The 21,797-nt window shown below is 50.1% G+C and overlaps 1 protein-coding gene across 1 annotated transcript; it reads right to left on the minus strand.

Moving 5' to 3' along the window:
* Positions 1-812: 812 nt before the first annotated feature.
* Positions 813-18,991, minus strand: IL10RA (interleukin 10 receptor subunit alpha). Its single transcript, XM_004385703.2, has 7 exons — positions 18,854-18,991; positions 16,535-16,655; positions 15,738-15,922; positions 14,491-14,660; positions 13,707-13,857; positions 12,121-12,242; positions 813-8,524 (listed from the first exon to the last, which is right to left on the minus strand). Exons 1-7 carry the CDS (start codon positions 18,918-18,920, stop codon positions 7,589-7,591), a joined length of 1,752 nt encoding a protein of 583 aa, XP_004385760.1. The 5' UTR covers positions 18,921-18,991; the 3' UTR covers positions 813-7,588.
* Positions 18,992-21,797: the final 2,806 nt, after the last annotated feature.

A 21,797-nucleotide genomic window follows, 5' to 3' on the forward strand; every position in this document is an offset into this window, starting at 1 on the left:
TGGGTTTCCAGGAGTTCGAGGGATGAGTCTGGGCTGTAAGTTATCAGCATGCAGGACTTGGTGGTGGTCTTGGGGAGGAAAGTTTCAGTGGAATGGTGGGGACAAAAGCTTGATTCCAGTGCACTGAGGAGTGGTAAGTGCAGGGCTGCTGGCTTGCACAACTGCAGAGGGCAACATTCATCTATTATAGAATACAATTTGGGTGGCATCCCCTGGAGTTGTACACCACAGCAGAAGTGGTTGGAAGCAGAGACAGTAAATGTAGACTGCTCTTTCAAAAAGCTGATTGTGAAGGGAGAGAGGGAATGAGGTGCTGGCCAGGACATCTCCAGAACTCTTGGCTTTTCTTCTTCAAGGAGCCCTCCCTGAACCCCCAGCCTGGGTCAAATGCCCCTCTGACATGCTCTGTAGACCCTTGTGCACATCTCTGTCATGGTGCAAACAGCAGATGCCTCTTATGCCCCACCTCACGTCTTTTCAGCCCCACCTGATTCTAGCGAGTGGGCTCCAACGTGCTTTGTGTTGACACCGTCTCATCTTAATCGCACATTTGCTTTCTCCCTGGGTTCCTCCTGTCGTGTGGGAGCCCAAGCAGCCTCGTGCACCAGCAGCTTGAAAGAGCAGGGGAGATAACACCTCTGGGGGAATCCTCAACTAGAGGGTTTCAGGAGCCGATGGATCAATGCTTCTCCCTGTCAAAGCACAGGGGGGCAACTGGAAGAGGCCTCTGTCTACTCCTCAGAGGGTTCCAGTGGAATCAAGCTCCCATTGCTCCTAGCATGACCAATTTGATAACCTTCCCTTGTTTTGGTTTTTCCTTCTCTCCTGGTCCCCCATCCCTGCTCCTACGGATCATCTTCCAAATAAGATTTTGCTTTTGGGGGAATCTAAACTAAGATGGCACTTATCACATTATCTTGTAATTCTATCATTATTCATTTATTTATTCACTCATTCATTCACTCTACAAATACAAACCGAGTGCCTACTATATGCTCTAGATTCTGAGACTGCAGGAGTGAATGAAAGAGACAAAGTCCTTGCCCTCACGAATCTTATGTTTTATTGGGAGAGACAGACTAGAGGCAAATAAACACATAAGTAGATAGTATAATTTCAGGTAACCGTAAGTGCTCTGAAGGGAAAAATCCGGGATAGAGCTGGAATGGAGGTGGGAAGGATATTTGAGATAGGGTGGTCACCAAAGGCCTCTCTACAGAGGTTCCATTTGAGCAGACACTTGAATAAAACAAGGAAGGAATTCAGGAGAAGACCTGGGAAGAGTAAGTGAAAATGACCTGAAGTGGAAATTAGTTTGATGCACTCAAGAAGCAGCAAGAGGTATGGCTGAAGCAGAGTGGCAAGGGGGAGTGTGGAGGAGATGTGTTCTGGGAGTAGTAGGTACCAACTCCTTTGGATTATAAAGCTCACCAAGAGTAGACATGGGGCTTTCATCAGGGGAATAACATGACTTGAGCTGTATTTTATAAAGATCACAATGGCTACTGTATGACAATTAGACTAAGGAAAGAGGAGTAGAAGCAGATGGACAGCAAGAGACTCTAACCACTAGTGGTCCAGGTGAGAGATGAGGATAGATTTGACCTGGTTGATAGTGGTGGGGATGGTGACAGCTGGTTGAAGTCACTGTATACCATATTTTACACAAATACCCTGAGGCTTCTATGTTTGTTTGCCAACCACGCCCCCACTCCCAGGTGTGTTCATAAGTGCTGCTAAGCCAATTTTTTAAAACATGTTGCTGTAAAAAAAAAAATGAGCATAGCTGTGCTTTCGGAAAATATCTCCTGGGGAGAGGGAGCAGTTGGCAAACAAACGTAGAATGCGCATGTTATTTGCATAAAAATACAGTATTTGGAAGGAAGAGCTGATAAGACCTGCCTGATGGATTAGATGTGGGGTGTAAAGGGAAAAGAAGAATTTTAGGTTGACCTTAGTTTGAGCCTGAACTGCTGGGTGAGTGGTGGTGCCATTTACTCACATGGGGCAGACTTGGGGAGGAACAAGTGTGTGAGAAATCCACAGCTCTGTTTTAGACCTGCTGCTTTTGAGATGCATGTTAAAAAATTCTGCTGCTGAGTAGGCGGCTGAGTAGAGTTGAGGGGAGGGGCCTGGTTGGACACTTGGGAGCCCTCAGCATCTAGATAGTACTTAAAGGTTTGGGCTAGGTGTCATCATCCAGGGGGCAGTCGGGAGAGAAGGATTGATTTTAGTGGGATACGTAGCAAATCAACCAGTTATTCTCTAAAGGAGTGACTCTCAAACTTGAGTGTGCATCTGAATCACCTACAACAGAGCAGATCCTGGGAACTACCCTCAGAGATTTTGGGCCGCAGAGAGAAGATTAGGGAGACAAGCACCTCCAGGTGATTCTGATGCAGGTGATAAATAGATAATACTTTGAGATGTTCTGCGCTAGGGGATAGGTAGATGGGTGCGTCGGGAAGTGAAGGGTATTGCCAGGGTTAGAGTGACCAGGCAGTGGGATTCTGAAGACTACTACTGTTCTCTCCAGGGCCATCATGAGGCCTTAACCTGCATCAGCCCCTCTTGCCCCCTGAAGGTGGAGGGATCTAGGTGTGGCAGCCACACCCAAGTCTCTGCTGATCGTGCTGCAGATAGAAGCAGGTCCACCCATCCGCCACTTCCTTCTCCCCCTACCCATGCGAGCCGCAGAGCCCATCAGGTCTGCTTCTCGGGTGTTGTATTCAAAGGGAACCCTCAGTTGCACTCTTGGTGATGGCTACCATTGTCTAAGAGACATGAAGTTGGTCAGGGTGAACACAAGGCTTTCACTTCCAAATCCCCAGCCCTCACCCAGTGCCAGGACTGCCTCACCAGCTGCTGAAGGGCCTTCCTTTGGGTGTCTTGTTATGTCTAAGCCAGAACTCACCGTCTCCAAATGCCTGTGTCTCCCTCCAAGTCCACACTTCACTTTCCTCATCGTCCAGGTTTCAGTATGATTAGCACCTCTGATTCCTCCTTCTTTGTTTACTACAGCCCGTCTGCCACCTAGTCTTGCCAATTCTTCCTAAAATATCACTGGAATCTGTCCTTTCCTCTCCATTCCCACTGCCCCTGGGCAGGTTCAAGCCCTTATGGTCACTTGAATGGACTATGGTAAAAGCCTCCTACCCAGTTTCTCTGCCTCCTGCCTTGCCCCTTGTGTGGAATATTACTTTCTTTCATGGCACTCATCACTATTTGTAATAATGTATTTGTTTGTGTGTTTACTTGCTTGGTTTTCCCTCATAACCAGATGGCATGTTCCATGAGGCTGTGCTTATTTTGTTCACCACCTTGAACCCATGGCTGAGCACTATGGCAGGCACACAGTAGGTGCTCAATAAAATGTCTGTTGAATAAATGAAGTACTGACTGCAATAAGAGCCTCCAACCAGTTCTCCCAACTTACCCTCTCTGATTCTTGGCTCATGTGTTGTGTAGGATCATCTTTTTCGAACACTAATTGCATCCTATTCCACCCCTCCTTGCTGGAGGTGTTTATTGGGTCCTACCACCCTTTCGAAAGTTTATGGGAACTAGTTGAAGTTAAGAGCCAGCCGATAGTGAGCAAACGTGCTGTGGGGTCATTCATTAATACAATGCCCTGAATTTAAAATTGTGGGTTTGCTTCAAAAGAAACTCCCAAACCCACGAGCACTACAGGAAACAGGAGTCAAACCTCCCAGTACCTAGTATCCTCTAGGTTGGGGGCTTGATAAAATCAGCCCTTACTGCTTGAACCTGCCTCACACAATTATCAGTATGTGAGCCTACAGCTCCTCTTTCTCGGCTGCTCCCGTGCAGGGCTCAGAGAACTCATACCTGGCCGCAGTGCAGTGTGGGTGGGGCATGGCTCTGGGGTGTGACCCAACCTTGCTTAGGGGTTGGGTGTATTCTATTACAGTGTGTGCAGAGAGAGAGAGAGAGACAGACTGAGAGAGAGAGAGAGAGAGAGAGTGAGAGGCAGAGAGAGAGACAGAAAGAGGTGGTGGTGGGAGAAAGATAGAGATATTTGGGGAGGGCAAAGCTGAATATTTGACACAGTGGTTAAGTGATACGGCTGCTAACAAGAAGCTCGGCAGTTCAGATCCACCAGCCACTCCTTGGAAATCCTATGGGGCAGTTCTACTCTGTCCTATAGGGTTGCTATGGGTCAGAATTGACAGCAACGGGTTTATTTACAAACTTGGGAAAACACAGTTCAATAGAATTTCCTCTTCAATGTTGGCCCAGTTCCCCTCTCTCCTTACTAAGAGGAAGTGCCATTAGCTCATAGAAATGTAGAATTACACATTCCTCAGCCTGGAAAAGCCCTTGAATGAGGAGGTTGCTCAGTTTAAGAACTATCAGGGCCTTCTGCGGGGAACTTCAATCCAAATTCCCTAGAAGTCTGGAAGTTTCTCATCTACCACCCCTCCTACGCCTCAGCTGTTTGGAAGAACTCTCTCAGTTTCTCCCACAACCCTGGCTGTGATGAGAGGTTAGCTTAAAGGCACAGGCAGACCATCATATACTCCTACTGATTTTCTAGAAGAGCAACAGGCTCGGCCTGCACCCAGAGCCCACGGCCTCTTATCTGCCTGTCAAATTGCTTCCTACCTTGTCTCTTTCAACTAGATGGGCTCTAGCCCCTTTAAGATAATTCCTCTTCTCTGGATCTTTGTATTTACTCTTTGGTCAGCCTTCAACCAAACCTGCCTCCAGGGCCCCTTCCTTGGGGCAGAAGCCATTTCCAACACCTCATTTCTAGGACAAAGTGACTGACCCTGAGCCTATTACCGATCTTGACAAGGAGGCCTATAGGGAAAGAGTTTGAACAGGTCTGAAATGGTGTGATATTAGTCAAGTTCTCTGAAGGTGATAGGATCAGCACTTCCCCAGAATTGAGGATTTTCTTAGAATGAAACAGGGGAGAGGCATAGTTCAAGATGATACAGGGAAAAAGAGATGAGGTGTCCCCAGTTCCTTCCTCTGGATTCAGGCTGGGACAAAGAGTAAAGCTGGCAGGTAGGTGGTGCAGGTCACTGGCCTGAGTTTGCTCTATCTGGGCTGAGCTTGGTGAGTGATTCAAAGCCAGTGTGGTTTTTCTTGGAAGTGCCTTAGAAGAGAATGCACATGGCTTCCACCCTTACGAGAACCACCTCTTGGAAGTACTTCTGGGCCCAGGGCAGGAGGAGGTGGGGCTCCAGGGAGGTCTTCCCTGGAGGGAGGGGCTCATGGCTTCTCCTTTCCAAGCTGTCAGAGTTTACGTTCAAAATGTTGTGCTGTACTTTCCACCGCTTCCTTTCCAGTCTTCTAAAAGAACTCCTCTACATACTTCTTATCTCTTTCATTTTCACCGTTTCCAAGAAAAATGGCCCCTTTCCCCTTTACAGCCTTAACAGCTAATAATAGCTATTGTGTATGGAACACCTACGTGTCAGGTACCGTACTACACTCTTTATACGTGGTCTCACTTACACGCACAACCTCCCCATGAGGTGTTATTATCCCCATTTTACAGATGGGGAAACTGAAACTTTGAGAGGTGAAGTAATTTGCCCAAGGTCACAGACAATAAATGTTGGCACACGAGGACTTGGACCTGGGTTTGTCTGAGTCCTCAGGTCTTGTGTTTTTGAAGCTGACATCCCATATCCTAGTGATAGTCATTCTCAATTATCAACAACCGAGTCCTCCTCCAGGGACTGTGTCATCAGAAATCTGGTTGGTGTCTCATGATTCCTGTGGTCCTGACACTTTATTGGGGGGTAAAAACATACATCACTCATTCACAGAGCTTTGTGTTCAAGGCACACTCACATCCATTTTCTCAATGGGGTCTCACATTCCTATAAGTTAGACAAGTCAGGCACTGATTTCCAGTTTTACAGACACTGAGGCTTAAAGAGGAAATGTGACTTGCCCAAGGTCACACAGCTATAAACAGTGGAGTCAGAACTAGAACTTTGCTCCTAAAGTCCCCAGAATTCTCCCACCGTACTATGCTGCCTCTTCAATAAATAAATGACCAAAAATAAATAAATAAACCTTTCAAGGGAACCCTGAGGAATCTTCCCTCAAGGATTTCCGGGGGAGTTCAGTTATCAGACTAGTACCTTAGAGCTTCACAGCAGAGTGGACAGGGCTATGGCTGGTTTTACTGGGCTGGAATGTCTGTCCTCAGAATGTGACAGAGAAATGCAGGACCACTCCAGGCCCGTCTCCCCTCCTGGATTCCTTGCTTCTGGACTGTGAACTGGGTTTGTTTGAAGACAGATTCCAAGCTGACTACGGGGAAGCAGGGCCCACACCTGCCCTTGCTGGACCCCTGGGGACCAGCGGTTCTCTGGGCATGATGCATGGACTTCTACTCATCTGCTAGCCCTCAGCATGAGAAAGAGGCTGGCTCTGTGCAGACATGGTCATGGAGCCCACCTCCTCCCAGCACAGGGTCAGGCAGGGTTGGGAATGTTGCCCAGAGGCCAGCTTGGCTAACACCCAGCATGGCAGAGGGCCTGGAGACTGTGTCCTTATTTCACAGCTGGGGAAACTGAGGCCCTCTGAGAAGTGGCTGGCCCAAGGTCACCCTGCTGAACACTGAGAGAGCAGGGCTCCCAGCCCAGAGCCCTGTCCTCTGGGTCTGTAGCTGAACATCAATAGCAAATACAAGGAGCAGGTCCCAGCCCCAACCGTCTGGGGCAGACATGAACTGGTGCCCAAGCCCAGAGGCTGCCTGAGGGACTGAGTTTTGGCCAGTACAAACAACCATGGCTCCTCTGGTACTGTCAGCAAGATGGTGGGCCATCAGGGTGAAGATGGTGACTGGCCTAGCCACTGCATGTGCCCTAGGGGATATCTGAAGACAGACCCTAGGGACACCCCAGCAGAGGGATGGGTTTTGAACCAGAAGCCCCATTCTGGATCTCAGCTCACTTCATCCCTGTGGCTCCATAATGATGTGCAGACAGACTGACTGACCTGGGCAGACACACCTTACCATCTTTCAGTGACAACCTCCCTGCCTTCTCTGTGTGGCCATCCCAGCCTCAAACTCGGGATCTGCTGCCTCCTGTTTCCCTCTAGCAATGACTCTTGTGCTAAGGTCCTGAAGCCTTCATCCTTCAGCTCTCCAGTCTGCTGGAGGCCCTGATACACGGCTGGCCTAAGAGGGAGGCCTGGGCCAAGCTGACTTCAGCCTGGTGGCCTCACCACAACTCCAGAAAACCCCGTGGTTCCCCTGAGCAAACAATCCTTTCTGAGGCAGGAAAGAGTCCCGAGGGGGAGGAGGTCTTGCCCTGCCTCAGCTCTGCCAGACTGCACAAGGGCCCATTCAGAGAACAGGTCAGTGTCACCCATGCCCTGCACTAGTTCAATGAGATTGCCTCCTTCTGTCCCTGTCCACTGTGGCCAGCCTGGTGGGGCCTGCTAGCGCTGGCACCACTGGGCTTGCAGAAAAGTGCCCAGCCTGGCCTTATGTTTCACCTCTGATCTCCTGGGGACATCTCCTCCTCCCGAGGACAATCCTTATCCAGTGTCAGCCAGGGGAGGATCACGCATGGCTAAAATCCAGTGCATCCCTTTAGCCTGGGTCCTCATTTGCATGCAGGCTGGAGATCAGTGGCAGGGCCACCAGGTCTGAGTCAAAGCTGCTCAGGAGACTACATGAGGCTGCCACACAGTCCACAGGGGCAAGATCCGGGACAAAGCTCCAGTCCGAGGTTCCCAGGTCACCACAGCTGGTCAAGCCCAGGAGTGGCCATTCCTCAGCTGGTTGGTTCCATTGTCCAGTTGGGGCCCCTGAGGGAAGGAGAGTCATTCCTGGGGGGTCCTGTTTCATATAGCCTTTGGCCAGGTCTGGAGGAGGCCAGTCTGCCTCAGCACCTAGGCACATCCGGAACTTGGGGCCAAGGCCATCTGTTGAGGAGGACTCTACCTCCAGGCAGCCGACCTTGGCTGTCTTCTCCTCTGCACATCTTGTCTGCTTCAGGTAGCCCTGGAATGCCACCGCAGCTGGGTCTTCTTCCCCAGGCAGCTCAGGCCTTGGGGGGCTGACCTCACCCAAGGCTGAACTGCCTTGTGTGCCCCCAGGCTGCCGCACAGAGTTTTGGGCTAGGCCAATGCCACTGTCGTCCTGGCCACGACTGTCACTCCCCACCTGCAGCTCCCAGCCAGGCCCTGTGCTGGGGCTCAGGCTGGGCTCCTGCAAGCAGATCCCGCTGTCTGTGCTGTTGCTGCTGTCTCCGCTGCAGCTGTTCTCCAGCACTGGGGGCTCCCCCTGCCCCCTGGTCCCAGTGGCCTCGGGGTGGGGTTCAGGGAGGAAGAACTGGGGCTCTTCAGTCTGCAGGGATGGCTTGGCACTGCCAAAGCCACTGTCGGTGCTGCCGTGCAATTCTGAGTTCCTCAGCTCTGGGGACACCTTCGGGAAGGCCTCCACGTCAAGGTGGTAGATGCTGTCTGGGGCTTCTGGGCAGGGAAGCTGGCTGACGAGGCTGAAGGGGCTGGGCTTCTTGAAGACCTGGGAAGGAGAGAATGGAGTGAGAGAGGCGGGAGGGTCACCCGCAGGCACCAAGCCCAGTGTTGCTAGTGAGGCCACGGTCCAAGGGGAGCTCAAGAGGTTACCGCTTCAACAGAGGGGGGTTGTAGAGCCTGGATTACACTGAGACTTGCTATTTTTGTTCTGTTTTAGAATCAATTTTTCCTCCTAATTCAATTCTCAAGTTTGGCTCAGGCCAGATAACATAAAAAACTTGTATTCTTGGAGCCCAGACGGACTGACAGGCAGAATGAGAGCCTGCTGGGAATGGGGGAGCCTCTCAGCTGGCTCCACCGGCGGTCCTTTTCAAACCTGAGAGCAGGCTGGGCCCTTTTAGAAGTGTGTTTCAAACTTTTTTCACTATGATGCAAAGTAAGAGATAGGTTTTACATAATAACCCACATGTATATACAACTGAAACCAGTTTCTCAAAATAATACTTCGGTGCCTTGATATTTTCCATTCTACTCTATTCTACACACTCGACTCTATCCTATCCTATTTAATGCATTTCATTTTTTAAAATGCTAGATGCGAGACACATCCATTCCCGTTAATTTCTCCATTCCCTGAGTTGCGACCAGCAGTTTGACAAACACAGGGTTGCTGACAATGTGAGGCAGCGGAACAAGCACAGCACCAGCAGCCAAGGACCTGTTCCCTACTTATTGCTGAGTGTCCCAGGGTAACCCTTCTCCCTCTTGCTCCTCTGCCCCAGCCACACTGGTGCTCTTTCTTCCCCTGGAACAGTGCTGTCTCAGGACCTTTGCACACGCTATTGCTTCTGCTTGGAATACTCTTCTCTCAGCCCTGTGAATGGTTTGTGTTCCCTTGTGGTTCAGGGCTCAGCTCAGATGTCACCTCATCAGAGAGGCCTTCCTGGCCACCTGACTAAAGTGGTGCTCCAGCCACTCTCTCCACATTAACCTAGTTTACCTCTTCATAGTACTTAGTTCCTGGAATTATTTTTTTACTTGCTTTTGTCCCCCCACCCCACCCCAAAACACACACATACTCACTCCCCAAAAGAATATAAGCTCCTTGAGGGAAAGAGCTGTAGTCTTGCTCACTACTCTGTCCCTACAGCCTAAACAGAGCTAGCACATAGTAGGCACTCATAAGGTTTGTTGACTGACTTACTGACTCACTGTTGCACATGTGCTCTTATTCCCTTGGTACATGATGACTCCAGTGCAATTCTTAGTGAGTCCCTTTTAATTTCACATAGCTTGGTGAGTAAGGATGTGTGCTCTGGAGCTAGACTACATGGGTTCAAATACAAGTTCTGTCTCTTAGCTGTGTCACTTGGCCAAATTACTTATCCTCTCTGTGCTTCAGTTCCTCATCTTTAAAATGGAAACGACAGTCCCTGCCTCCTCGTATTGTGGTTAATGCATGAGAAGTGATAAAACAGTGCCTGGTACATAGAAGATACTCAGTAAATATTTGCTGAATTGCATTTACCCTCCAACAACTCTGTAAGGGAAGTGTTATCATTTCTATTCCCTAAAGGAGAAAACTGACGCTCAGACAAATTAAATGACTTGCCCAAAGTCAGACAGCAACAAAGAACAAATCTCAAATTTGTACTCAACTGTCCTGATTTGAAATCCCCTGCTTGTCTAATAATATTTAACCTCACTGGGTTGTGGAAAGGTCAGATCAAATCAGTTAATGAATGAGAACAAGGTAATGAAAAGTTATTCATAAAGTTAGGAGTGGCTATAATCATCAGATGAAGGCAATCTGTCGTATTTATCCTAAAAGATCAGTTGCCATTGAGTCGATTCTGACTCTTGGAGAGCCCATGTGTGTTAGAGTAGAATTGTACACCCTAGGGTTTTCAATGGCCATGCTCTTTTGGAAGTAGATCACCAGGCCTTTCTTCCAAGGTGCCTCTGGGTGGGCTCGAATGTCCAACCTTTCGGTTAGCAGCCAAGCACATTAACTGTTTGTGCCACCCAGGGACTCAGTATTTATCCTAGAGGAGAAAAAAGCCCCAAGGACAACTCAATTCCGTGATCCAGGTGTACAGAAGGAACAACAACAAAAAAAACCCAAGAAGTTGTTTGCCATTTGCTGGGTCATTTTTGCATCTATGTCTATTTCACTGTGCTTTGCATTAAAGTTAATAGTTCACACATCGGCTGCCCCACTAGGCTGTAATCAAGCCCCTTGGGACCAAGGGCCGGGCTAATTGGCTTCTTCCCTTACAACGTTTTGCATGCAGTAAGTGCTCAGCAGTTACTGCCTCACTTACTCTCTTTCTAGATGCCTTTCCTGACCCCCTACTAAGCATCTCCCCACCCCGTGTACCAGGACCACTCTTCCTCCAGCCCCTCTGCTTTCTAGTTATTATACTCCAGCCTCCCCTCCCTGAGGGCAGGCTCCATGGTACATTCATCTCTAAACCACCACTACCCCCAGCTCCAGGCCCTGTCTGTAACCTATCCTCAAAGTACTTGTTAAAGACAGGCCAGTGAATACATGTTTGCGGAACTGAATCTCCCCAGAGCACAGAGAAAGGACAATGAGTACACACTTCAGTTAGACACGAGGAAGAACTTTATAATCTCCTAAGGCTGTAGGGACTGCCTGTCCCTGGTCTCCTCACTGTACCTCTCTACCCAGAGTCCACTGGAGCTGGGAGCATGGTTCTTTTTTCCCTGGACAAAGACCCTAATTAGGTCAGGCAGTCCCACCTTTGTCTCAACTTTCTGGCGTTCTTATTCAAAATAATTTCAGAATCTGTGGGCCTCTCCTTATTTTTCCTACACATCCTAGGATCTCTCTGGAGGCTCCCCTCCCAGCTGTGAGCTTCCGCAGGGCACCTGCCTCCCACTGACCAAGCTGGGCCCTTCCATCACATATTAGTAAGGCCAGCTGGAGGGGCTGTGGCCAGCAACCTTTGATGTGGCCTGAACCCTGAGCCAGAAACAGGCTGAGGTTTGGGAAATCCTGCTCAAGTCTTGCAAGGTGAGTTCTGGAGGCTGGCTTATCACAAGCGCAGCGTGGTCTGCATTCCGTAGCGAGGCGGGCATGAGACCCTCACCCCTCCAGATCCCCTCCTCCACTCTGCTATCGCCCACTCCACTCTGACAGCAGCCCAAGGGCTAGCACCTCCTGCCCTCTGTTCTCCCTCTCCTCGCTAGAGCACTCCTCACCCGTCCCAGCCCTGACACTTCCTGGCTGTGTGACCCTCTGCATGTAACAATCTCTCTATGCTTCAGTTTCCTCACTCATGAGGATAATAATTATACCTACCTCATAGGCACTAGGGTACAGGGGCTAATCCATGGCCAACTATTAATAAACAATAACAAAGTGAAGCTTGAGGGTCTGTGATTACTCAGTCCATGTCTTATCTAGGTTACTAAAAGGCAACATTCTCAAGATTAGGATTTGTGTTCACATCAACCCTCTTTCCCCACGGTGCCTGACGGAGGTGCCTCCTGACTCCATTGCTGAGCGTGGAGAAGAGCTGGGGTGCTGGACTGTCTGAGAGCCACCCCCCACCCCCACCCCGGGAGCTCTCGTGTGGCTGGGAAGGACGAGCAGTGGCCTCCAGTGACACTCACCAGGACCGAGGGTAGCTTCCTGCCGCGCCGCACGTACAGCTGGAGGGCCAGGCAGTACACCAGGGCTCCGCAGAGCGGCAGCACAAAGGTGAAGCAGATGCTGAGGATCGTCGGGGTGAAATCTGCAGGCACAGAGAAATGCGTTGGCGGCCTGGCACTGTGGGACATGAAGGGTGGTCCCCAGGGGTCCCTCAGCTACTCTTAGGAAGCACCCAGTGAGTGGCCACAGGAACCTCACAGGCTACTGCCAGGCCACAGGTCTAGATGTGTCTGGGTTCTTGGGAATCCTTGCTTGGCCTTCCAAACTCTGCCCTAAAAGATTTCCTCATCAGACCCGGTGACTCTGCTTCCAGCCCTCTGCATATGACAGCAACCAGAACAATGAGGACAGATGGCACAGCAGGTAAGAACACAGGTTTTGGGGGCAGCGAGACCTGGCTTCCAATCCTAGCTTCACCACTTACTAGCTGTGGGATTGTGGGCAAATTACTTAACCTCTCTGAGCCTCAGTTTCCTCATCTATAAAATGAGAAGAAAAATAGTACCTATCTCATAAGATGGTTGTGAGGTACTATAGTACATAGCACTTACCAAGTACCAAGCACTTTACTTATTTCACTTGATCCTCATAACAACCTTATGAGGTAAGTACTATCATTGTCTCCATTTTTACAGATTAGGATCCTGATGCACAGAGAGGTTAAGTAACCTGCCCAAGGTCATAAACCTCGTAAGTGGGATTTGAACTTAAACCTTTCCACAAAACTATTTCTCATAGCAATGATATGTGAGTATCAGTATACACGTGAATATACATATAAAAAGCACTTTCAGGCTGCTTGCCACACAGGAAGTGCCTTACTCTGCAGTGAGGCTTAAATGACAATGAGCTTGTGAAAGCCTTTCATAAACAGAAATTTATTGGAGAAATGCAAGGAGTTATTTTAGTCTTTGCTGACCTCCTGCCCATGCGGAACTCAGCGCTCTCAGACACTTACTGCTGGATCTATCCCGCACTCGACATAAGATGTGTTGAGGTGCTAGTTAGGGCTTCCTCCGTGCTTGCTGTTCCCAGCAGATGGTAAGATCCTTGCAGGCAGGACCATGGCCTCGACACCCCTATCTCCTCTGCTCTCCCCTCGCCACCCCAGCACCTGGCTGAGAGCCTGGCACAGTATCTGTGGCAAGGAGTCAGCTCAGTTGTGCTTCCTCTGGCATGAGAAGACCCTCTGTACCCTGGGCTCTGAGGTAGACCAGCGAAGGGGTGGAGCAAAGAGGAACTACCACAGCTGCCAGAGGGCAGCTTGGGGGGCTCCTGGGAAGTGCAGCTGTGCTCGAGAGGAAGCACCGTGGAATCAGGAGACCTGTGCTGCCACCACATCCTAGCTGCTTGCACACTCTGAACTTCAGTTCCCCCATCTCTGAAATAGGGATAATGAGGTCTCTCTCACAGGGTTGTGTGAGAGTGAAAAGGTACATGGGGGGTGCCTAGCACCGTGGCTGGCCCCGGCAGCCCTGAGCAGATGCTTTCCGGATTGTGTGAGGTCCTTCCTGCCCCCGCTTCCCCCAGCCCTGACTGGACTTACACTGCCTGGTGAGGGTAATGCACTCCTCCTTGGACCACACCCCCTTGTTAGTTCGGGAGCCGACGGATGGTTTCACCCTGATGCAGAACTCTCCCACCTCTCCAGAGGCTGGGAGGCTGAAGTTTTCATGGTTTACCTTCTTGTTTGTGAACTGAAATGCAAACAACTGCAATAAGCAAAATACCCCTTATTTCATGGCACCACAGAGATGGAGAGCTGGAGCTGAGAGCCTTTCGAGATGATCTTGGCAAACTCCCCAGTAGCTTCAGTCTTTTTCTTCTAAGATAGCAAACCCCGCGATTATCAACGCAGCCCAAGAGCTCTGTAATTACTGTAATTTATTTTATGTTAAAAGAGAAAAGGGAGTGTTTTAGAGAAGCTGGGAACCCTTCCAAAAGGGGCTGGCATCAACTGTGGTGGACAGGAAAGAAGATGGAATTTGCAGACACACATTCCTGGGTTCAGATTCCAGATCTTGCCCTTACAGGGTGTCCTTGGGCAAGTTATACTGCCTGCTCAAGCATCATTTCCTCATCTAGAAAATGGAATAAGACATCTGTCTGCGAGGGGACCACAAATAACAGCTACAAAATGCCTCGTGTGGTGACCGACACCTAGCAGGCACCTGTGAACGGCAATGTCTTCCCACCGCCTCCCAGGAGAACAGGTTTGAAGGCTGGGGACACTTTCACTCCCTCCCTCTCTGTCACCCCTGGGACCTCTCTTGACTCTGCCAGCAAAGTCCCCCAGCCCAGGTGACAGGGAAGCCCGAGGAGCGCCATACCGTGTATTCTCCCGGCACCTTGCGAATATCGATCTCATACTCGCGGAAGTTTTTGAAGATGTGTTCGTACATGTCACCTGCGGGGGCTATCTTGGGCCTGAGGGGCTGGATTGTCCCAAAGATGCAGCCGTTGTGTATCTCTAGCTTCACGCTGTCAACTTTCAGAGTCACTGAGTGGGAGACAAGGCCATAAGGCCTGCAGGCTGGGGAGGGCCTTGGCATCTACCCGCCCATGCCTTGCCTCCAGGATCAAGCTTTGTCCACCCTAAAACCTGGGCCATAGGTTTCCCAAAGATTTCCTGGGGAGCATGTGAAAAATACAGATGCCCCAGGCCTACTCAAGACACAGTGAATTTGAATTTCTGAGGCTGGGCCCTGGAAACATGTTTTAAACACACTCCCCAGGTAGCAATTCTTCAGCCCCCTGGGCATTGGCCTTCAGACAGGCATTTGGGAACCAACGACTTCCTAGACTTTCAGCTCTGACTCTGACTCCTTCAGAGCAGGTTCACCACACACATAGAGCATAAAATCAAAACCAAACCCATCGTTGTTGAATTGATTCTGACTCATGGTGATCCCATGTGTTACAGAGTAGAACTGCTCCATAGGATTTTCTTGGCTGTAGTCTTTATGGAAGCAGACTGCCAGGCCTTTCTTCCATGGTGCTGCTGGGTGGGTTCAAACCACCAACCTTTAAGTTTGCATCACCCAGGCATCTTCACATAGAGCATACTCAATCCTAATTTGAGGAATGAAAGAATCCCATTAAGTTTGGGGCTTATCCTTTTGTCTTACTTCCCCAGAGAGTTCCCCAGAAATGCCTCAGACCCTGTTCCTTGGAGTTCAAGCTTTCAGGAGTGGGCATCTGATCCAAATTCTGCCTACTGCTTCTTGCTCTCTGCTGAGTGCTTATGGATTTGCTTCCTCTCCCCGAACCCTACAAGTCCACAGGTCTGGGCCTCTTGACTCAGCTGCCCCAACCCACCCCAAGACCTCTCTTCTGTAGGATAAACAACTCTAGTTCCTTTTTAAACCTCTAATGACTCTGGCTATTTTCATCTAAACTTTCTCCAAAGGACTGTTCTCTCCAGTCCTGACTCGAGCCTGCCGGACAACTAGGTCCCCAGCCAGGAAGCCTGCCTGATATGGGGAACTATGGGAACAGACAGAAAAGCTTTAGACTAGAATGTCTGGCTGGAAGGGGCCCCAAATGCCATGTTCGAGACTAAGGGGAGAAAAAGCACCTTCGTCCCTGGTAAAGCGGGTGTCGCTGATGGTCCAGTTGGAGCGCCGGCTGCCGTCTACTGCTCGGACTTTGGCTCGGTACCCGTTGTTGTGGTACAGGCCTAGGGTCACTGCAGTGATGTCACAGGACTGCGCCAGCGTCTGGTTACAGGTGGGGATGGCCTTCCAGGACTCTTCGCCATAGCTGGGGAGGGATCACAGTGGGCATAGGGAGAGGAACTTGTGCTCAAACCTACTCCTTTTAGAGGGAAGCAAGAGCTAGGGAGAGATCCCCATGAAGAGAGACACTGGTACAGGCCTTAGGTTATTTCCCACAATCCAGGGCATATGCTTGCTAGGAGGTCTCCCTTGGTTCTGGGACCCTGTCTCAATTTCTCTGTGGCCCAGGGACTGTTAGATTGGATTCTGACTAGCTCAAGGCCAGCTCCTCCTCCAGGAAAACTTGCCACCCCCGGCAACATGGCCTAATTTCTCTTTTCTCCAAACTGCACTTGCATTTGTCACAGCTTCCTTATTCTCCAACTGTATTGTGGATGCTTTTCCTGTTTTTCATTAAGATGAAAAAGCCTTGAGGGCAAAGGCGGTACCTCGGCCTCCTCACCCCAGAGCTCCCAGCATACTGCTGGGCATATACGAGAGCTCAGTTAGTGCTTGTTAATTGATAGAAATGTGCCAGGGTCCCTCCCCATCTCATTTCAACAGGAAGACATGTAACTTCCCTGTGCTAGAGGAGCAGAGGGGATGGGTCCACTACTCCCTCTCCCTCCCTCTTTCCTCTGCCCCTCTTTTCCCTCACCACAGGAACTCCACTTCATAGTAGGTGCTTTGGGACTGATTCAGGATGGGCGTCCAGTGAAGCATGTGGTGGAAAAATTCAGCTTCAAACCACACAGACAGAGGGCTGGGCAGTTCTGTCCCTGAGGAGAAGAGTGTCAGTATCAGGGGTCACAAAGCCCAGCAATTCTCAGCCACCCCCTAGGGATGAGGATGATGGTGATGATGACTATGAGCTGATCATTGTGCTAGGGTCCTCTTGATTAGTTATCACAACAGCCCTATAAGGTAGGCACTTACCCCAATTTTACCCATGAACAAATGGAGGCTCAGAGAGGTTAAGTGATGTGCCCAAGGCCAATCAATCTAGTAAGGGGCAAAGTAGGGACATGAATCCACGTGTATGTGATACCAGAGCTACTGTTGCATCCTTAAATCACCAGCCTGGGCTATCTGCGATCAGAAGCAGAAATGGTGGCTGGGAAGAGCTGAGCCAGGGCCAATGCATCCCAGGGAGAAGACAGAGGCTGAGGAGGACTAAGGCACATCAGCAAGGAGGCGTCAGATGACCTAGTCCTTGGCTTTGCCCCATCCCTTCCCTGTACTAGTCCCATCCCCAGGCCTGGCCTCTACCCCCAGGCCTAATGCCCACCCTGGTCCCAGCCCTGGCTCTGGCCCAGGCCACCTCTCTCGGGTTCTTTGGGCACACATTCTGTTTGTAAACATCTGTCTGTTTCTCTTCATGGCTCGCCTGGGCTCGTCCAAGCTAAGTGCTTATCCCATTCCCTTGCTCCTAGGAAAGCTTTGTTGGCACAGCAGTTCAAATCCACCAGCCGCTCCTTGGAAACCCTATGGGGCAGTCTTACTCTGTCCTATAGGCTCACTATGAGTCAGAATTGACTCAACAGCAATGGGTTGGGTTTGATTTTACAGCCAGATGCCCAGCCTCAGGCTGAGTGAGGACAGACAGACTGAATCAGCTCTGGTTCTGAACTGGGCTGAGGCCATTTCCACAAAGAAATGTTTCCAAGGTGAGATACTAAATACTGACCCCCATCTCCACCCTCCTGTCCCCTCAACACCCACCATTCACCACGGAATACCAACATCAACAGCCTCAAACAGTCACTTGTCAGTGTGACTTTGGACAAATGACAGCCTTGCTCTATCTGTTCCCTCATTTGTGAGAGCGCAGCCAATACACCTACTTTAAGAACCTTGTCTATCCAGTGCAGTGAGGTGTATGGAAGGCCAATCAATACCCAGTGAGCTTCCCTTCGCTCCTCCATCCTTGCATACCTCAGTCTGACAGTCACCCGGCTCCTGTTTCCCTTGTTTTCTTAACTTCTCTTGATCTCTGTAATAATGCTTCTTCTTCCTGACTTTGTCATTAGAAAATGCTTCTGTCCCTGTCTCTCGCTTTCTTTCTTATACTATCTTTGATCCTCAAGTCTCTGTCTCGATTTCAAAAACATTAGACAGAGAGTGAAAAATGGAGCCCGTCTTTGTGGTGTTGGGTCTACACATCGCCAACTCAGTTCTCGATCATGTGAATGGCTATGTGTTTTACTTTGTATTTTGGTGTCACGTAGAAGCAGTTTCAGTCTCTGCTCTCCTTGCCTCTGCTCTTGGTCCCTCTAACTCTGGCCCTTTCACTCTCGGGTCTTTCCAGGGTTTTACTCTTCTTAGTGGCAGAAACTTTCCCAGGAGAGCAGGCTAGGTTGGGAGCCTGAGCTGAAGGGTTGGGGTAAGGGAGGAGGAAGGTAGGCGGCAGTGGGAGTGAGCTGGGGGCTAAGATGGAGTAGAGATGATCAGATAGGAGTGATGGGTGGTACTGGAGGGAAAAGACAGGAACGGGGGAGGGTGTGAGATGGTACAGAGGCAGAAACAGGTTAACTGGATAGGTAAGAAAAGGTAGAGTCAGATGAAGATCGAAGTACCCCAAGGAGTGACAAGTTAGCCCATCATTTGAACTAAAACAACAAAAAAAGCCAGGGCCGAAATGTATGGCTTTTCAGAAGAGGGGTGGACGATGAGTTGGAGCGGGGGGGGGCTTTTCTCTTCTCCATCCACTCCCCGAACCACCGCCCCCCTCCCCATGCCAATCAATCGCAGTCTCTTCCAAGTCAACAACAGGCGAGTCAGGGCAGCGGCCTCTTGAAATGTAGGCTTGCAGGAAAGGAGACCCAGCAGGGAGGGAGGAGGTAACGGACGCCCCTGTCCCTAGACGGCCTGCCAGACGGGCTTCGGGCAAGAGGTGGCCGGGGTCGGAGTCCGATCTGGCCACAGACCAGCGGGGCGGCGCGGACAGGGCAGGGCAGTCCGGGGTCCCGATCCTTACCTTGCGCGTCCGAGCCGAGGCGCAGGCTAAGGAGCGCCACCAGCGGCAAGAGAAGGCGCGGCAGCATTTTTGGCGGGCACCATCGTCCGGGACCGGAGCCCGGCCGCGCGCCGCCTGCCGCTCCGCCGCCTCAACACTCTGCCTGGCAGGACCTCCCGGCCCCGAGAAGCAGATGTCGCGGGGGCGTGGCCTCGAGATGCCCCGCCCCCAGGGCGGCGGGGCGGGAGCCTGTGCCAATACCCGGGACCAATGCTGGGCAAACGCAGGCCTGCCACGGGGTGGGCGCGGGGCTCAGGTCAACTTTACACCTTCCCCTGTCCCCTTGGTTTCCAGTGCAATCGGATTAAAGCTGTCCGGGCCGCCTGGCCGTTATTTTTGTGTGGGCGGGTGGGGGGCGGGCGTGGTGAGGGACAGCCCGCCCCTTGGGGTTCGGAAGATGGGGTGAAGATGTCAGGACTGACTATACCTGGCGAGCTGGGGTTACAGTTGCGGTTGCAGCTGTGGCTGCGGCCGCTCGGGGTCGTGGGAAAAGGTTGTCTGAGCGCTCTTCGAAAGCCCCTGGCGCCGAGGGAAAGTGCCCAAGGACACGTATGTGAGTCTTGGTTATGCCCTAGTATCTCCGTGAAGGGGTCTGCGCTCAAGCCACAGTAAAGTAGACGGTCTCCTACCTGGGAGAATATTTTTGCAGTGGTGCCCACAACGTCTCATGTCGCTTGCTAGAAATCTCACTTTTAGATCTATTTTTCTTTTGGGTTAATATACATTGCTGAGGACTGGGGAACACTTGAGCCCATGTCAGTCACTCAGCCTCTAGTGTGACTTGGCTCATCAGAGACTTCACCAAGGATAAGGACATGGAAGAAAAACTTTGTCTCACTTTTTGATGGAGGACTCTGTGTGTGTGTGTGTGTGTGTGTGTGTGTGTGTGTGTGCACTTAAACACTCATATGAATTTGCAGTGGGAGTCGGCTTGTCCAGGCTTGGATTAGACTGCGGTGGTGCGCATGTGCCTGTGAATGTTTGCAGGGTGCATATATGTGCTTGAGATTGTGTGTGTGCCAAAGTGCTAAGGCCATGGAGTCCTGCCCTTGTCCTCAGCAGGCACAGGGATTAAAGAAGGAGGGTCAGGCTGGGGTCACCAGGCTCTCCCTGCTCCTGGGAAGTTTCCCTGGCAGTAACCAGAGCCCGCCCACACTGAAGGATGTATCCACTGTAGCTTCTGAGAATGGAGTGTGTGACATTAGCCCTGTGTGCTTGGTGTGGAAGTTACTAAGGCATTAGTCGTGTGGCTTGTGGCGATATGAACTCTGTTTAAGTATTTTCAGAGTGGAAGTTTCTCTTCTTAGTTTCCACTGCCCTTCCTAAGGAAGACTCCACTCTGATGTTTCTTTTTGCACTTGTCTTTTAGTTTTTTGTTGAGTTGTAAGAGTTTAAAAGTCTTATCCCATTACCATTTTGAAGAAAGATCAGAGTTCTTCATTCAGTCATTCGACAAAAATTCACACTCATTACGGGCTGAGGGCAGTGGTGGTGTGGTGGTTCAGTAGAAGAATTCTTACCTTCCATTTGGGAGACCCGGTTCCATTCCCGGCTAGTCCACCTCATGTATAGCCACCACCCGTCTGTCATTGTTGGCTTGTGCGTTGCTATGATGCCGAGCAGGTTTCAGCAGAGTTTCCAGACTAAAACAGACTAGGAAGAAAGTCCTGGCAATCTACTTCCAAAAATCAGCCAATGAAAACTCTATGGATCACAATGGTCTGATCCTGTTGTGCATGGGGTCGCCATGTATGGCAGCTAACAACAACATTATGGGCCAGACACTGGGGATAAAATGGTGATCAAAACAAGATCCCTTCCCCCAAGAAACTCACAATCTAACTAGAGACAGAAAGTGACCTGAGATTTTAACATGCTGTGGTAAGTGCTCTGGTAAGGGAAGTATAGGCTGCCATGGGACACAGAGCATAGGCACTGGACCACATTTGGGTTAGGGGCTAGGGAAGTGTTCCTGGAGGAGGTGACATCTAAGCTGAGACTTGAGGGATGAGGAGGAGGTAGCTAGGTGGAGTGGATAAAGAGGGTGTTCCAGATAGAGGGAGGTATATGCTTGGAGATGAGGGAATAGGGCATTTGTGAAGACCCCTGTAAAATAGGGAATTTGCATCCCAATTTTACAGATGAGAAAATCACATGGCTGACATAGGTTAATGTCTTCCGCAGGGCAGAGCCAGCTATTCCAATGTCTTCTGCTGCCCTGTAGAAAGCACCCAGGATAGGAGTTATGTCAGGCATATGATTACCGTCCTTTTTTTTTTTTAAAAAAAGAAAGGAACATTCTCAGTGTTCTGAAAAGTCCACACTAAGGTTCAGTGATTTCTGAAATTCACACTAGTATTGGGAAGATAAGGAGCCCGGGTGGCACAGTGGTTAAGCACTGGATTGCTAACCAAAAGTTGGTGTTTCAAACCCACCAGCCACTCCACAGGAGAAAGATGTGGCAGTCTGCTTCCATAAAGATTACAGCCTTGGAAACCCTATGGGCCAGTTCTACTCTGTTCTGTTGAGTCACTAGTAGTGGGAATTGACTTGACAGTTGTTTTTTTTTTTTTTTTTTTGATCTGGCCTACTAAAATAGTTTTTTTTTTTTTTTTTTGTTTATTGGGTTTATTGGGGCAGATGATAGAAGGTAATTACAATATAGTAAAACCTGTGGAAGCCAGAACCTGTGTAAAGTGGAAACCTGTCAGAAAGGAAAACTCAAATATTTTCTACTAAAACGAGTGACAGAAAAATCGTAAGACTGCAACCTGTCAAATGCAGAAAACTTACAAGACCCAGAAAAATAAGGCGGTCCCGTTGAGTTCTGGCTCTCACAGGTTTCACTGTAGTATCTTGTTTAAATATACTAGCATCTTGGTTTAAACAGTTGGTTTATTGAGCT

Source organism: Trichechus manatus, unplaced genomic scaffold (genome assembly GCF_000243295.1).
Source record: "Trichechus manatus latirostris isolate Lorelei unplaced genomic scaffold, TriManLat1.0 scaffold00143, whole genome shotgun sequence".
Lineage (NCBI taxonomy): Eukaryota > Metazoa > Chordata > Mammalia > Sirenia > Trichechidae > Trichechus > Trichechus manatus.

Bases quoted from the DNA above. Each gene is read 5' to 3' on its own strand.
- IL10RA (XM_004385703.2), bottom strand. From the start codon at position 18,920: ATGCTGCCGCGCCTTCTCTTGCCGCTGGTGGCGCTCCTTAGCCTGCGC. The intron at 15,923-16,534 runs GTGAGGGAAAAG...ATCCCTCCCCAG, and splicing joins TATGAAGTGGAGTTCCTGTG to CTATGGCGAAGAGTCCTGGA. The intron at 12,243-13,706 runs GTAAGTCCAGTC...CTGTGCCTGCAG, and splicing joins CATTACCCTCACCAGGCAGT to ATTTCACCCCGACGATCCTC.